This window comes from Asparagus officinalis, chromosome 6 (genome assembly GCF_001876935.1).
Source record: "Asparagus officinalis chromosome 6, Aspof.V1, whole genome shotgun sequence".
NCBI classification, from domain to species: Eukaryota; Viridiplantae; Streptophyta; class Magnoliopsida; order Asparagales; family Asparagaceae; genus Asparagus; species Asparagus officinalis.
The window spans coordinates 12504294-12520580 of NC_033799.1; the positions used below are offsets into that span (position 1 = coordinate 12504294).

At 33.9% G+C, this 16287-nt stretch overlaps 1 protein-coding gene across 1 annotated transcript in view; it reads right to left on the reverse strand.

Moving 5' to 3' along the window:
* Positions 1 to 16287, reverse strand: part of LOC109845768 (serine/threonine-protein kinase ATM) — a 107350-nt gene that overhangs the window by 38521 nt on the left and 52542 nt on the right. The window contains exons 26-42 of the mRNA XM_020415037.1: positions 15099 to 15255; positions 13756 to 13802; positions 13580 to 13643; positions 9190 to 9264; positions 6992 to 7127; positions 5581 to 5621; positions 3962 to 4083; positions 3802 to 3871; positions 3581 to 3708; positions 2159 to 2300; positions 1937 to 2077; positions 1666 to 1764; positions 1529 to 1575; positions 1247 to 1436; positions 814 to 1035; positions 427 to 498; positions 223 to 286 (exon numbers count right to left, since the gene is read on the reverse strand). Coding sequence (XP_020270626.1) covers positions 223 to 286; positions 427 to 498; positions 814 to 1035; positions 1247 to 1436; positions 1529 to 1575; positions 1666 to 1764; positions 1937 to 2077; positions 2159 to 2300; positions 3581 to 3708; positions 3802 to 3871; positions 3962 to 4083; positions 5581 to 5621; positions 6992 to 7127; positions 9190 to 9264; positions 13580 to 13643; positions 13756 to 13802; positions 15099 to 15255 — 1817 coding nt within the window. The remainder of the gene's footprint in view (positions 1 to 222; positions 287 to 426; positions 499 to 813; positions 1036 to 1246; positions 1437 to 1528; positions 1576 to 1665; positions 1765 to 1936; positions 2078 to 2158; positions 2301 to 3580; positions 3709 to 3801; positions 3872 to 3961; positions 4084 to 5580; positions 5622 to 6991; positions 7128 to 9189; positions 9265 to 13579; positions 13644 to 13755; positions 13803 to 15098; positions 15256 to 16287) is intronic.

Consider the following 16287-nt stretch of genomic DNA (forward strand, 5'->3'; position numbering starts at 1 on the left):
CTAACTTTACTGAATGAAAACTGAAATTACTTTGTACGGACAAGCTTGATTAGTAAAGTTATCTACCAAAGTTCAATACAGTTCGTACAAACATAAAGGTGAAAAGTAATATATAATTAATTGGTTTAACTGTATAAGATAGTAAAACAACACTGCAAACTTTAAATTACTTCAAGAAAAAGAAACTCTGCTAATGGCTTATTCTATTTCAATTATTATTACCAGAATTTGGGGAATCCAGCAGTAACTTTTCAACCACTTGCAAGTTAGCACCCTTTGAGTGAACCTGCATAGTCATAATAAGTGGTTTATCTATAATCTCAAATGAATGGGTGGCAAAAATACAAAGTGTAGCTTACAGCTTTACATGACTAATTTCAGCATTTCATAATTTAAAAAAAGTAAGTGATAGGTTACAGCTTTTACCGCAATTACTGATCTCTCAAAGGAAGTAAGGTGAAGCAGAGCACCTTGACCTCTATCAGTTGAAAGAATACCCTGTTTATATGAATAAAAAAGAAATAAACTAAAACTTGATAACCATTACCATAAAAACTAGTGGAGGACTATGTTCTTAGTCTCTAAAGCTTGAAGACCATTCACTGTTAAAATTTAAACTTTTGTTGCAGAGGGATTTTTTATAAATATATATAGTTCATCTATCAAAGGATTCTCATAGCACAAAACTATAAATAATTTTACTCAATATTAATTCTTGCTAAGGTTATTATTTGATAATCATGACTAGCATAATTTCATAAATATCATCTACAAAGTATGACTGAAAAAGATCAAATCTGACAACAGACGTACTTTCAATGTCCGTGAGGTCAAATCTACAGTTTTTGCAGAGTCGTCCGACAGAAACTTTTTCAAAAGTTTTAAAAGAGTAACCACAACTTCTTCAGAAACGGAAGTATCACAACAGAAACCAGCCTCTTTAGAAGTCCCATCAGAAGATGGATGGAGCAGATGCTTCGCTGTGGAATCTCCAGGTAGATGAAAAACAACCCTATAGGGATCCCCAATTCCAACCTACAAACAAGATTCACACATTTCATCAGAGCCAGATTTACAATGACCACAGAAAATTGTTCAAGATGATAAGGAAAAAAAATCAAAGAAACAAAAAACGAAAACCAAAACATATAAAATTACAAATATAGGAGATAAAAAAAGATGGCATAGAAAGTTCGAATCAAACCCTAGAAATGAAATAAGATGGCATAGAAAGTTCGAATCAAACCCTAGAAATGAAATCTGCAAGAAGGCCGCTCATATCATCAGCTTCACTTGAGTTACACAGATGAACAAGATTCCAGACAGCAGTAACGACTTCAGGATCACAACTCCAACAATGACCATCTCCATACTTGTTTGTGACTGAGGTTTCTTGAAAAACAATTTCCCTCAAATTTCTGTGCAGGGCTCGCAGACTGGAACAAGTATCAGACATTAGGGACTAGATACAAGGCAAAACACAAGAGGGGACAGAAGTGATGATTCAATGACGTCAACAACTAGATACCTCCAAGGAAGCAACCCTTTTGGAAGGTACAAACTTCTACGGACAAACTAGAAAAACAATAAAAATATGAGATGTAAGATATTCAACATGCAAAAAAGACAAAACAAATGAAAGAGAAAGCAGATGACAATATTTACCATTAAAAAGCGGTCCCTTGAAGTGTAAGTTTTACAAAGTTCTTCATGATATTTCCTCATTCTCTCCAAGCAATCAATTTCAGGAAATGGTTCCAACTCCTGTATAATGTAGGAAGGTCTAAAGACATTATCTTCAGCTATATTAGATGGTGTATAGAAAATTGAAAGCATGACGAAAAGTGTCAATCTGCAATATTAGATAGTGTGCAGGGGAAAAAATGAGAACAAATGGGAAAGCTGTTGCACACAGAAAAATTAGCAGAGAACCTACTCGGATGTAATCACTAAGAGATATGTCCGCATCCACAGTAAGTTGATGAAGCAATGTGATGACTCTTGATGAAGGGCCTTCACCCCTACCACCCTTGTTTACAGAAGGAATGCAACAGGCAACCAGCTTTGAAACTAAAAACTGGAGAACCCCACAATAGGCAAGTCAAACAAGTCTGATAAAGGATAATAAAGGATGTTAGAAAGATGACACTGGAAATACCTGTAACTGTTCTCCGAGCACACAAATAACATCCTTTTTACAGTCAACTTTGAATACTTCGAGAAGTGTAGAGAGGATACGACAGCATTGATCTTGTAACGACTGCTTATCAATGAGTTGCCCCAATATATTGAAAATGTAACTGCAATAGATTTGATAACAAACATTGGTCGAACAAGAATCTGGTTAACATAACACAAAGAGATAAAAAGAAACATACTTGAAAGCCCCATGATTAAATGTTCTTAAATAATTCAGCATAAGAAGTGAAGCTCAACAACTAATGACAAAAGTCATACCTTCACGGGAAACGAGTAAACTAACCATACCTTGTCCTGAAAAAGACAAGCTTCCTTCAAAGAACACCGGAAAACGAAAAATCTAACTCTTCTTTTTTTTCTGTTTTTTATAGAATTTCCAGCATGATAATTATAGCCGAGCAATGAAATCAATGCCTGAACAATGTTGTTCTGAACATAACCCGACACAATAATGGTAATTGGGTTCTATAAGACTATAACACTTAAGTAATGCCCATTGAATTGACAAGAAGTTCTAGCGCGTCCAGATTTATATTATACAGACAATTAGAGAGAAAATGTATGGATAGAAGACATAGGTATTTGCTAAACTCTTCTGATCTGATAAAAAAATATGGATAGAAGATTATATGAATTTGCTAAAGATTTTCTGATAAAATACACCAGTTGATGGATATCAAGGCAAATTCAGTCATGACTATAAAAGGATAGGCTAGGCATCAAAAGATCAGCTGTACAAAAATGATGCAAACACTGAAGTTTCTTCACTGGTTAACAACACACTTAAAAGAATTATCCTAAAACTGTATACAAAATATGAAAACTGAAAAAATCGAATTTTGAATCGACCAGCTTCTTTCTTATCTTCCATTATTTTGGTTTTAACAAGTATGGCAACTCAACTAGCAGACTGAACAAACAAACCCAACTATCCTCATTAACATTTCGTATCCTAGACAGCCCCACACACGCGCACACACAAAAAACACTGAACTACACCTATCAACTGCAAAAACTCACCTCTGATTCATTTAGTTCCATATATACCTAATAGTTCCATACATGTATCTCATTTTATCTCCAAAATCGTATATGTTACTCCTCATTGACTGCCTTTATTGGCTAATATGAATGTTGACATATCTCGGTCATATATTACATTCTAAAAAAATTGATTTTCGTGCTATTTAATCATCTTCCATTACATAAAAATGACAAATGATCACATTGGTTCAAGTCCTAAGTTCTAAACATAATAGAATTTTCACCAACTACCTGTTTATATCTCACAGATTGTAGTATTACCCAGCATTAGAGTTTTCTCTGCATATGTTGTTTACCATGTAACACTGATCTTATAGAAGTAAAATGGCAATCTTACTTGGAAGTACTGGAAACAGTAGCTCTATGCCCAATAATTTGGATAAGAGCTTCAATGGCAGACAACCGATGACATTTGTGCCGAGGATGAATAGCAATTGTAATTTGATAGTGTATCTCAACCAGAAACTACATATTCAAGCTCACAGTAAAGCCAAGTTAGGAATTCAAGCATACATTAAAATCAGCAAGAATACTGAACAAATGATGCAGAAATTTTACCTTAAAAACCCTGTCGGGGCGAAAAATATTGATTTTATCAACAACTCCAACAGTTTTCGGAGATTCGTCCCTGTAATATTTATAGTAGGAAACACTAAATCAATATCACAACACGTTCACAGATTGGACAGAAACAGAAATTTTGAAAACAACACTGTACATCTCAAAAAAGCCATCAACAATGGTTTGCACTGATAGCACAACAGTGTCTTTTGTAAAAGAAGGCATCTCTGGGTCGGCACAAGAGGATGTAAGTGACAAAAGAAAGCTGATGATTGATACCTGAAAAACATTCATATGGACAAATAGGTTATCAATGGGAAAACCAACCAGCACTGTGGAATAGTTGTCACAAAAATGACGATGCGCTCAAATGCAAGGCAGCAACGCAGAGTGCTGGAATAATATCACGATCTATCCCATAACAACATTAAGGTAATGCTTTTCATATTGAAAGATTGAATATAAATGGAATAATTTGGTCCCGAAATGTTGGTACTACGAGATAAGCAATCTATTTTGAATTCAAGTCCATGACTTCCTTGGTCATCCCAAAACTACACTACAGTAGACATACCGCCTCACATGAGTCCTAGGTTTATGACTCGTTTCATATCAGGAATTTATTACCATACATTCAGGGTTGATGCTAAGAGTCCGTTAGGCATGCTGCAATTATAAATGCAACGTATGTTGCATGCAACACAGGAAATTTACTTCAAAGTTGTCAGTTCGGATATTTGTATTTTTCTGCAGAAATGTACTTCAAAATTCATTTTCCCGTGTTTGATTTGTTGTAAAATAGTTGGAATGGCATATTTTGTTGCAAAAAGTCATTTGCGAGAATTTTCCATTTCTAAGTGGCTGATTCATAATTACATACTTACAATCGCAGGAAGTATTACCTGCACTAGATATTTTCACATTGAAGATACCAATGTTAACATGCTCTGACTAAATTAAATGCCAAAAAAAATTTCTACAAGTTTGAGTATTTTAGGGAGAATTTACTTCAAATTCAATTACAAAAAGACCTTCCAGCTCAAGGTTTTGTGGTTGGCCTAGTTTATTCTGCCAGGCTCTGAACAGATCCTTTTGCACTGGAATGGTGTCATTTTAAATAGATATATGCAAAATCTAGGAAAAATTAGGTTTCCATTGTTTTATGCAAAACAGAAGTCCTTTTGAAATCTTTGGACATATCTACAAATAAAAAGTCAACACTAATAATTTTAATAATGCTATTTGTGTGATTATCCAAAAGAACTGAGTGCTTAAGAGTTCGCTGGTGGGTATATGTCTTCTGCTCAGAAAAAGGTAACCTCTGTAAGACTGTAAGCTTTACAAATATATAACAAAGGATTTAAAGAATGGATATTGCATAGGTAAAACACATGGTGTCATCTAAATGAGCAACTAACAGAAACATGTCGCAAAATGTATTGCCTCATTAAAGTTGAACATTCCAAGATTAACAGAAAGCTACATCAAGTACAAATAAGCAGATCTATAGGTACAAGGATCAACAGTTATGCAAGTAGATACCTCATAAACTACCAAAAATTCCAAATTCAATACCATGATACCATCAGAAAGATGCTTCAGATCTATACTTTTTAATGCTTACATTCTAGAATAACCTAACATGCATGATCCAACGAAAAACTAGAAAAGTCCATTGTATATCATTAAAAATGCAAATACATTCAACTTCAAGAAGAAATCAAGACAACGAAAAATGATAACAAGATTAAGCAATCAATAAGATCAGATGCATACCATATTTTTCTTTATAAGTTCATCTCTCTCAAGCTCAGGAAATTAAAAAAAAATGACAAAAATATATAAAAAATAATAAAAATAAATAAGAAAAAAGATAAGAAAAAAAAAGAATCAATAAAGAAAATAAATATAATAGAAAAAAGAAAAAAGAAAAAAAAAAAAGAAAAGAAAAAAAATATTATAAAACAAAATATGAAGAAAGAAAAAAAAAATAGAAAAAAAAAAAATAAAATAACGAAAAATACAGAAGAATGAAAAATTCCTTTGCAGAAAGAAAGAAAGGACATAAAAAAAAAAAACATAGATAAGATAGTAAAATTATATAAAAAAATAATATATAAAGAAAATAAGAAAAGATAAGAGAAGAAATAACAGAAAAGACAAATAATAAGAAAGACAAGAATAAAAGTATAAACAAATAAAAATAAATCAGAAAGAACAAATAAGAAAAAAAAAATAAAAAAACATCAATATGAGAACAAAAAAGAACAAAATAGAAAGATACAAATAATATATAAAAAAAATATAAAAAGAATGAACAAAAATAGACAAAAAACAACGATAAAGCCAAAGGAGAAAAAAAAAAAAATACAATCAATAAACTCCAAAGTAATAATTAGGAAAACATAAATAAAAGAAAGAGAAGAAAAAGAAGAGAAAAAAAGGGGGGGGGCTAAATATATTAGCCACTCAACAGTTTAAGATATCGCCACATAATCCAGCATATATAACAATTTTCCAGAAGCAGTAGTACAAGATTATCTAATGTAAGCCCTGCAGTTCTTAAGGTTCTTAAATGTATAAAGAAAGATTGTAATACTTAGAACTAGTTTTGTTTGCATCTTTTTTCTGATCGCTAGCTATGCTTCGAAAGTTTGATTTTAAGCAATTTAAACTTTTAAAGTAATAAAGGTGCATCTTCCTCATTATACAAGGATGCGAATCTATGTTTTACATAAATGAGCTGTAAGCTCCCAGCTAGAAAACAAGATGTTGTACTGAAGTAAAAAACCACATTGTTATCGTTGTCGTCCAAGTGATTCGACTTGATAAAGCTGCATAGGACATGAAGAAGCATCACCGTCAACTCTTCATTAATCTCATCCACAACAAGTTGGAAGAAAATTAAACTGAGTACCAACTAAAGACAAAGAGGGATGTTTGATGTGGTGAAAATTTTGACCAGTAATTTGAGATACACCAACTGGCAGCCAACTATAAAGAAAAAATAGGCAGAGCTGAAAACAAAGAGTTTCAATAGATAATAAAACCCAAAACCTGCTCTGGCCTATGGAATGTTGTGCAAAAGTAGGCGCAAATTGGCCATGTATTACAAGTGATTTAACAACTACTCCAACACAATCACAAAAAGGCAATGTAACGAAGCAATAAATTTACACAGGAATACATGAAAAACAATTTACCTTAGATACCCAATTAAGACTGGAAAAATCCCTTTTCAAAATAAGAGGTGGGAGCAACCAAGGGCAGCAATACAGCATGAAGAGTTTTGGCTCTGATAAATTAACAAAAAGATCTTGCACCTGCAAAGCATTGACATTAAAGACAAAAATCTTTTTCTTTTTCTTTTTTTCCCATTTAGGAAAACTAGAACATGAACATATAGCAAGAAAAAGATGAGCAAGTAAAAATAAAGAAGTACAAAACAGAAATATGAGAAATACAAAAAGACAATCATGACCTGAAATTCTAAATTAAATAATGAAATAAGGGAAAGATGCAATTCTGAAGTTGAATCTCAACTAAAACTACATTAAGGAACAAGCTATCTGTACAAACCTAAAAGATGATAGTAGAAAGAGGTAAAGAGTATAAACAATCACAAACTTTTTATGAGCTCACATACACCATTCGCAATCCAGTTGGTTGAAATATAAAAGTACGGAATACATACTGCACAGTTGTGTGAACTTGTGCATAAATAACAAGGATTTCAAGAAAATCAAATATCTGAACCATATTGCTCCCCGACTAGATATCAACAAAATTCAAATCAAATTATATAATGCTTCAACTAAACAATACATGCATGATAAGCTAAGTTCCTAACCCAAGCCTGCCTCGTTATTCACCATATTTTGTAGGCGTTGCATTGCAATTATACATCAAAAGTTGCCACAGGCTTTGGAAAGCATGTATGAACAGTAATTTTTGTCACAATTCTTTTAAGAACAAAAGCCAATGACAACCACTTGGGAGACATGGACAAACGTGGGATTGGAAGCGAGTATAAAAGTGGCAAAGACGAGTTCAAAATAATTAGATCCAGCGACAGGTTATATATTTGTATATTTCCATATGCATTCCTGTCTAATCAAAGCAACACTTTAAGATCTAGTAATTAATTTACCTCTTACAGATTCTTTGTGATTAGATCGCATGACATAGCAGAACCATGAAAAAGGTGTATATTCTTATATGACAGCTTTATGAATCTATACCACTGGAAACAAGTCAAAGGAACTGAAAAAGCAACTCCTTGCTATATTGCCTAATGTAAGCTACATAAAATATATAGCCAGTTTCTTCTGTTTGTTTCCTGTTTCACCGTTGTTTCATCTTTTCTATCCTTTTTCCTTTCTATCCTTTCAGGATTTTTTAATCCTCATGGCATTTGATCACGTGAAACCATAAAAGAAGTGCACGGAGGTGTATAGACGAGCATTTTTATTTAGTACATCAGGAAATATTGGGCTTGTGTTTTTCCTAATAATAAGGGAATATATAAAAACATCATGACAAAAAATGTGGAACATAAAAATTATAAGAATTCTCAGTCTCAAACAAAATGGGATGCAGGTAACAGCATCGTTATGTTGGTAATATTCCAAATGAAATTAGTTTATACACTTTATGCCAGAAAAAAGTATTTATAGTTTGAAAAAATGCACTGGACAGCTTAGGCCTTCATCTGGTGTCCTCGCATTTCAGAATCAAATGTTCAAATGCATAATCATTAGATTAAGTAGACAAATCGAGTTTTACCTGCAAATTTAGCTCAACTTACCGAAACCCATAACAAATAGGCAAAAATAAGTCATGATCAATGCCATCAGAAATACATTGCATTAGAATATAAATATTTTAAAAATGCATAAAGAGAAGTTCCAATTTAATCTGCTGTGGAATACAATCTCATGAGTTGTTTGCAGTGCCAGTTAATATGACCCCAAAGAACTATTCTTAACGCACATAGTGCCAAATAAGACTAAGTGTGTTAGGCATATAGAGGAGACCAAAGATATGGATGCAGAGCCCACTTCCTCGAACCAGTAAATGGACAAACTTTGCATTATTATACATTTTTTTGGATATTCCTGTTGTTAAGACATTGTAGTTAAAAGCAACAATGTCAACATAAAGCACATAATGTAATGTATCTGAGAAATGAAGTAGGTTCAAATTTCTTCATGTAATAAGTGTATGTTTCAACAATGTCATGTTGATACTCTAAGCACACATCAAAATCTAGCTTACAAATTACCATTGTGTAAGAATTTACAAGACAAAAATAGAAAGTTCTCTTCTCTAACATCATATTCAATAAAATTTGCAATATCAGGTAAGAGAATGCATCGGCCTCACCTCAGTCAGTGCCAACAAGCTTACTTCACAAGCTACCCAGCGAGCAATGATTGATCCGATTAATTCATCTAGATACTGTCAAACACCATATTTCACATAAAACTTTAAAATGGTGAAAACCTTACAATTCCATCTGCAATCTAAGCTCACTTTAAAAAGAAACTGTAGAAAAAATCACATTTCATTCATGTGAAGAACATTGTGTGAACAATGCAGAAAGAAAAATGAAAACATTAAAAACCAATATAGTAGGCCAATTAGCAATGGTAAAGACCATGATTGCCGCAACACATACATACATACAGACACACACATAAATACATACACACACATCTATTTATGTAGACATGGACGTGTATGTGTGTGTGTAAATATTTGTGTGTGTGTGTATATGTATGTCTTGTGTGTGGAAAATTGTGTCTAGGCCCCAAATTAAGAACCCTCATGTGACCAAGTCCATTGACTTTTTGGCCTTATGTGTTGCCCCTTGACCCAAATTCTTATGTCAAAAAGACCTCCCCAACTAATATCTTCCTCACATCCCTAAAATAACTCGTATCTTCTTCCTCCTCTCCTTCCTCCTCTTGTATTCTCTCTCTTTCTCCATTCGGCCTCCTCTCTTCTTCCCTACCATCACCCTCCTCCCTTCTCCATTCCACCCCCTCTCCTCTTTTTTCTCCCACTCGCCCTCCTTCCTCTCTACTTCTTCATCTAACTTTTATTCTCCTCGCTTCTCTGTCCTCTATTCTTACTCCATCATCGTCCTTTTTTCTGTTTCCCCCATTCTTCCTCCGCTCATCCATCTCCGTCTTCTCTCCTTAGCCCATCTCCAGTCACCTTTCTTCCCGTCCCTCCTCTTCCATTTTATTTTTATTTTCACCCTTCTCTTTCTTCCTCCATTTCCATTTTCTCGTTCTTCCATAATTGTCGCCTCATCTCTAAAAGTCATATGCCTCATCTCTTAAAGCCGTATTCCTTGGATAAAATAACCATTTTCTAAGGTTATACTGAAGTTAATACTTAATAGGTAAAGTTAACATTACAGTTAACGTCTAACAATTAAAATTGACATGAGGTCTAAAGTTAACAGTGAGATTTAAAATTAACATCTAATAATGAAAGTTAACACGTAAGGTCTAAGGTTAACATATGAGGTACAAAGATAATGTCTAATAATTGAAATTAGTATAAAAGTTCTGAAACTGTTAGATTTTAACTTTAGACCTCACGTGTTATCTTTAATTGTTAGATCGTAATTGCAAGTCTTATATGTTAACTTATCTGTTTAAGTGTTAGCTTTCACTTGATTTTAAAAGATGACCATTTCAATCAAAGGAGACGATTTTTTGGTGATGCGGTGGTGATGGTGAGAGAAGGAAGAGATGGTTGAGAAAAGATGAAAATGACAAAGAAGTTGTCGTGGCGGCCGGAAAGATAATAGTTGAAAAAAATGAGACGAAAGAGGAGGATGATTTGATGGCAGAGGTGGTGGTGAAAGAGATAATGGTTGAGGAGAATAAGGAGGAAAATAATTAATGGGTCTACAAAAAAGAGATGAGAGGTTGAAGGTGAGGGTATTTTGGGGATAAAAGCTAAAAAGGGGCTTTTCCACATGAGAACTTGGGTCAAGGGGCCAAAACACATGGCCAAAAAGTGAACGGGCTTGGTCACATGAGGGTTTTTAATTTGGGGCCTACACATGATTTTTCCTATACACACACATACACATCCACGCATAAATAGATGTATACATACATAAATATAACATGTGTGTCCATACATGCATGTGTGTACACACACATGCACGTATATATTATAACATATATGAGGAATTTACCTCCTAAAACAACTGACCTTCTGTGTGTATATGGGTGCGTGCATAAATATACATGGAATGGTTTGAAATTTGCTACGATCTGTAAGCAACCTGAATTCTGAATAAGACTTCATTGGGTTAAAAAGTTCATTGTGTTTGTAACTTATGCATAAATATTAGAATCAGAGGTGTTTAAGGGAAAAGTTTATGATCCAGGCAAAATAGCTTTAAGCAGTTTGGGCGGCCTTAAGCATTGGAAGTATGAATGGGGGACGGATCATTATGCCATCCTCTTGCAAAACTTTTTTTTTTTTGGTGTGTGTGTGTGTGGGTGGGTGGGGGGGGGGGGGGGGTGGGGGGTTGAAAAGAAAGAAGAGATAATGAGATGGGGAGAAAGAAAAAGAAGAAAGAAAAGGTCACAGTCTCGCAGCCAGAGAAAGCAAAGGGAAAGGAAGAATAAGAGAGAAGAGAAGTGAGCTCACGCTTCTCCAATAAATCTTTGTTAACTCTTGTACATGATACCAAATACTTAATCTACTTATCTCGTAACATTTTGTTTGGCTGTCCTCTCTTATGAGACCATATTCCCGCATTCCCTTATAATCCTTCCTCCTTTTGTCAAGAATTCATATGATGCGAATCACGTGATTGACATATAGAATTGGTCATTAAGATGACTCAACCTACTATCTAACATGATTATACAACAGGCAAATTTTGTCAGTTAGTTTTAAAAGTTACCATAAAAATAGGAATAAAACTCGACCCAATAGCTTGGGACTGTAGAGCTGAGAAATATAAGAATTAAAATAAAAGAAAGGTTAAATTTTGACGACTAGAGCAATGACAATTACCTACAAGGCTACAACAACAAGAAACCTCAATTACCGAATATTCAAGGATTAATTATATTACTAAATTATAGTATGATGTATGATCTTTTCATACAAAAAGATAAACTTATACAGAATAACGATTACAGATTTTCATTGTTTGGGTCACAAGGTTCCTGATAAATATTTATGAATCTAGAAATATGAGTCGATGGAATATGGTTCATCCATTGTAGAGCTCAAGACAATGTCTTTCGGGAACACAGATGGGATCTTATAATGAATGTGTGTCGTGTAACTAATGATTATTTCCAAATGACTACACATGTGATTAGTTGACAGTTACTAATGAGTAATGAGGGTTGTTATATAACTATATGGCTTATACATAAAAATAATTTAACATATACTGTCTTCAGCATTCTCTTAGAATCTGATACATGTACCTGAGGCTACATATTTACTGTTTACATGGTACAGTGTCACATTGAGTTATAAGCAAGGTTTTAAATATCGGATGTCGGGTTCATGTCGGACGGCCGAAATCCATGTCGGATAGCGGAAATCGGGGATATATCGGGGGACATGAACTAAATATCGGATTGCGATATCGGGTAGTGCATATATGTATAATACCACGTCCTAAATGTAATCTAAGCATTTCTAAATTCAATATAAGCATACTTTGATTCTCGATTGCATCCTGAAACAATTTTGGTCTTTGATATGCTAAACGGTCTTCGATATGAAACTAATCATTCGATTTAACAAAGAGAAGTGCCCAAGTCCTGAAACTTCAACCACCAAGCCAACCTGGGACAGTTTTGTAATTTGACTGTTAAGAAAAAATAGCTTTAAACCGATATAATAGCATATCGGCCGATTTTTCAAACCTGAAAAATCGGCCGATATGGCCGATATTGCGCCGATTTATCCGATATTCTCCCCAAAAACGACATCCGACTTAAGAAAGCCCGACTTGTGTCGCTGGCACCTTCAACCCGACATGTCGGCCGACATGTCCGACATGTCGGCCGACATTTAAAACACTGGTTATAAGGAAAACTAGGATTTATTTTTAACATGCGTTGCATGCATCACTGATCAACGATACAATACCAATAAAACAGAAGTTAAAATAAGCCAAGATTTATCCCCTATATAAGAGGGTTTATCTGCACAAGCCTATTGACAAGACAGCCCTACAGACCAAGCCAACCAGTGTTATAAACTGCTTAGCATGATTTGTCACTTGTTATTCCCTGAGCTCATGTCCCTGTAATAGCTTTGTTGGCAGGTAATCAATAACATAGATGAATCTCACAGACCAATGGGGCTTCACTAGATCCTTGAGAATATTTGTTATCAGGTAGGGAATTGGGCCACAGGTAATAATATCATTATTATTTAAGTTGCAGCCATAAGTAATATATAAAATAGAGATATAATAGAAATGTATATTACAGATTTGTGAGATAACAAAAACGGTATTTGTATTTCTTATCTGACATTGGAGGAAAATTTTTATTTTTTTACGGAGGGGCCTTGTAGTTTCTTAAGCTAGCGTTCTGATGCGTCATTCACCATGTTTGAATATGTCTTTCAGGGGAACACACAAGATCCCTTTATAACTATACAAGTTATACCTATTATCTTACTCTTTATAACCACAAAAACTTGATAAAGAAACTCATTGTACATTTTTTAACAAGAAAAAAAGAAAAAAAAATGAAGATATTACCTTAGTACGAGAAGGATACTTGAGTTGTTGCGATAAATTATCCAGAAGTGCATACGTCAGTTTCCTAAAAGAATAAATTTCATAAAAATAATAAGAGAGAACAGAAAAAAAATGGAATGCAACATTAACCACGAAACTAACAATAAATAAACTTTAACCAAGAAAACTAACAATACCTTTGAGAGGGGTCTATAGCAGCAACTACACAAATCATGAAGACAGCCTACGAATTCACATAAATAATCAATTACCGGAATAAACAATCATTAAAAAGATACAATGTTGACAACTAAGCAAGATATCTGTCCTCACTAACGGTAGCAAGATGCAAACAATTTTAAATTTAAATGAGATTCAAGAAATTCAATTTCTCATACAAATCAAATTGCAAGACTTGTTTGTTTGCAAAAAAATGCAATTGCCGCTGCAATCACAATTCACAGAAGGTTGTTGTAGTTGTAGAGGAGTTGTTTGTTTGCTGCAACTACAATCCTTTTGGATCCACAGTTCGAAAATTGAACCAAGTTTTACAAAGCGACTAACAATCAACTTGGCAACAAAATTTTCTTTTTTTCCTTTTTGAAAAACCACTTCATTTTTTTAACGCAGTTGCAGCTAAAAAAGGGCTCCAACAGCAATTTGAAACTATTTTCTTCAAATTGTAATGACATTTGCGGTTGTAATTTTCACAAAAAACAGTTCATAAATTCACTGTCCAACATTCCATGCAATCACACAAGTTAAGATCAGCAAGCTCCACAAGGATGGAGGGAGGAATTAGATAAACAAAAAACCTGAGAAGAGACACTGAATCTTATATTTGTTGCAAAAAAAAGAAAAATTGCAACTCGGGACTTTGAAAACTAATTTTGAGTGTGTCATAATTATGTGAATTTAAGAAAAGAAATGAATGAAAAATAAATAGTTATCGACCATCACAAGTAAGACCACACGACAATATCCTGAAATGTGGTACATACTAATACCTTTAGAAACATAGAATACATGTGAGGAGGGACCAATGACCAATCAGAACCACAAAATAACAATATTTAGATACACATATTACTCAGAATGTCAATTTATATCATACAAAATAACTAAATCACTGTCAAAGTGTCAGGTAAAATACAGTTATCTCATCAACACCAGAATTAGCATCATAAAAATTTATTTATCAATTATAGTGCAATATTAATAACAAAACAAAAAAGGAGTGAGAAACAATAATAATTCACGAAAACATATCAAAGATTCTCATATATCCGCTATCCAATGTTAAAAGTATGGCCATTCATGGACGCATTTATGTGAAAAAATAATGCTTTGAGAAACCAAGAGAGTCCATTTAAATAGAGAATAGGAAAGTTATGTCAAAAATGTAAATAATGGGCAAAATAAAAACTGTTATCACTAAAAACCATCTGCAACATATAGCCATTAGTGATATAAAATTCTAAACTAACTAAATCTTTAGGGGAAAGATATCAATAGGAAAAAAAAGAAGCAATCCACCAACCTCATTTTCGATTTCTTCACTGTACAACGCAAGATGTGCAAGGGTTATAAGAGCAGTTTCCATAACAAGCATAGAGGGCGGACCACAAGTTAAGACATCTTTAGCTTTAATCAGCTTCTCTTTTGAAGTTCTCACCATGTAAAAGCCAAAATTTGAACTGACAACAAAAGAGGGAATTAAATTTCAATACGAGTATATGCCTCAGAAATAGGACCAGAAACAAACATTTGCTATTCTAAAGAAGGAAATATCAAATATTTATACTGTCAAACTATAACATTAAAGTAAATGGACCTCACCACTCCCATCTCTTGTGAGCATTTTGCAAAATGAGCTATCAACCCATGCCTATTTTTCCATTATATGTGATATATACATGCATTTGCTTTTGTTTGTGCATCTCCATAGAAGTATGTAAATGTAGTAATATCGATAGCTACCTTCCAATAACTGCAGCAACGGATACAAAAAGTCACCCGTAGGTAAAATTGCAACTAGCGGAAATAAGAACAAACACTCCTAGATCATCCATGAGTATCAAATAGTCCTCATTAAAGACCCACCATTTACAACTCTTCATCGCTATTCTTATTCTACTTCTCCATCCAAATATTTAGTATCATTTACCTTCATTGGACAAGGACTCCTAAATGTAATTCTATAATCTATATGCTTTAGTGTAACTGTCCAACCAAGGAAATACCTGACTATAATTTGATCCACTTCGAAAAGATACAAACAACCAGTTTTCTTTCTGGAACATGTAGGACAAATTTTCAAAACCGACCCTTTTTAAAATTTAATTAGAATTTTCTATCTGTTTCAATTTTGATTAGCATTTTAGACCCAATTTCAGCCACCTGGCTGAAACTAGGTCGAAATGGCTAAATAAGTTGAACGAACTACATGGGATTGCGAATCTCGTGTAGTTTAGCATAAAACTAAGCTGCACTAAATGTAGTATCCAAACAAAACAATCTTCACGGGATTGCCAATTCGTAAAGTTTTCTTTGATTGCAAACTTCACGGGATTCTGAATCCGTGAAGCTCATAGAGAGTTTGAACTCTCTGTCGAGCCTACATCGCATCTTCACGAGATTGCCATTCCCGTGAAGTTACCCGACCCCACAACTACTTATACCGCTTGCTTTCTCTCTCGTTATTTCTCTCTCTCGTTCTCTCTATGTCG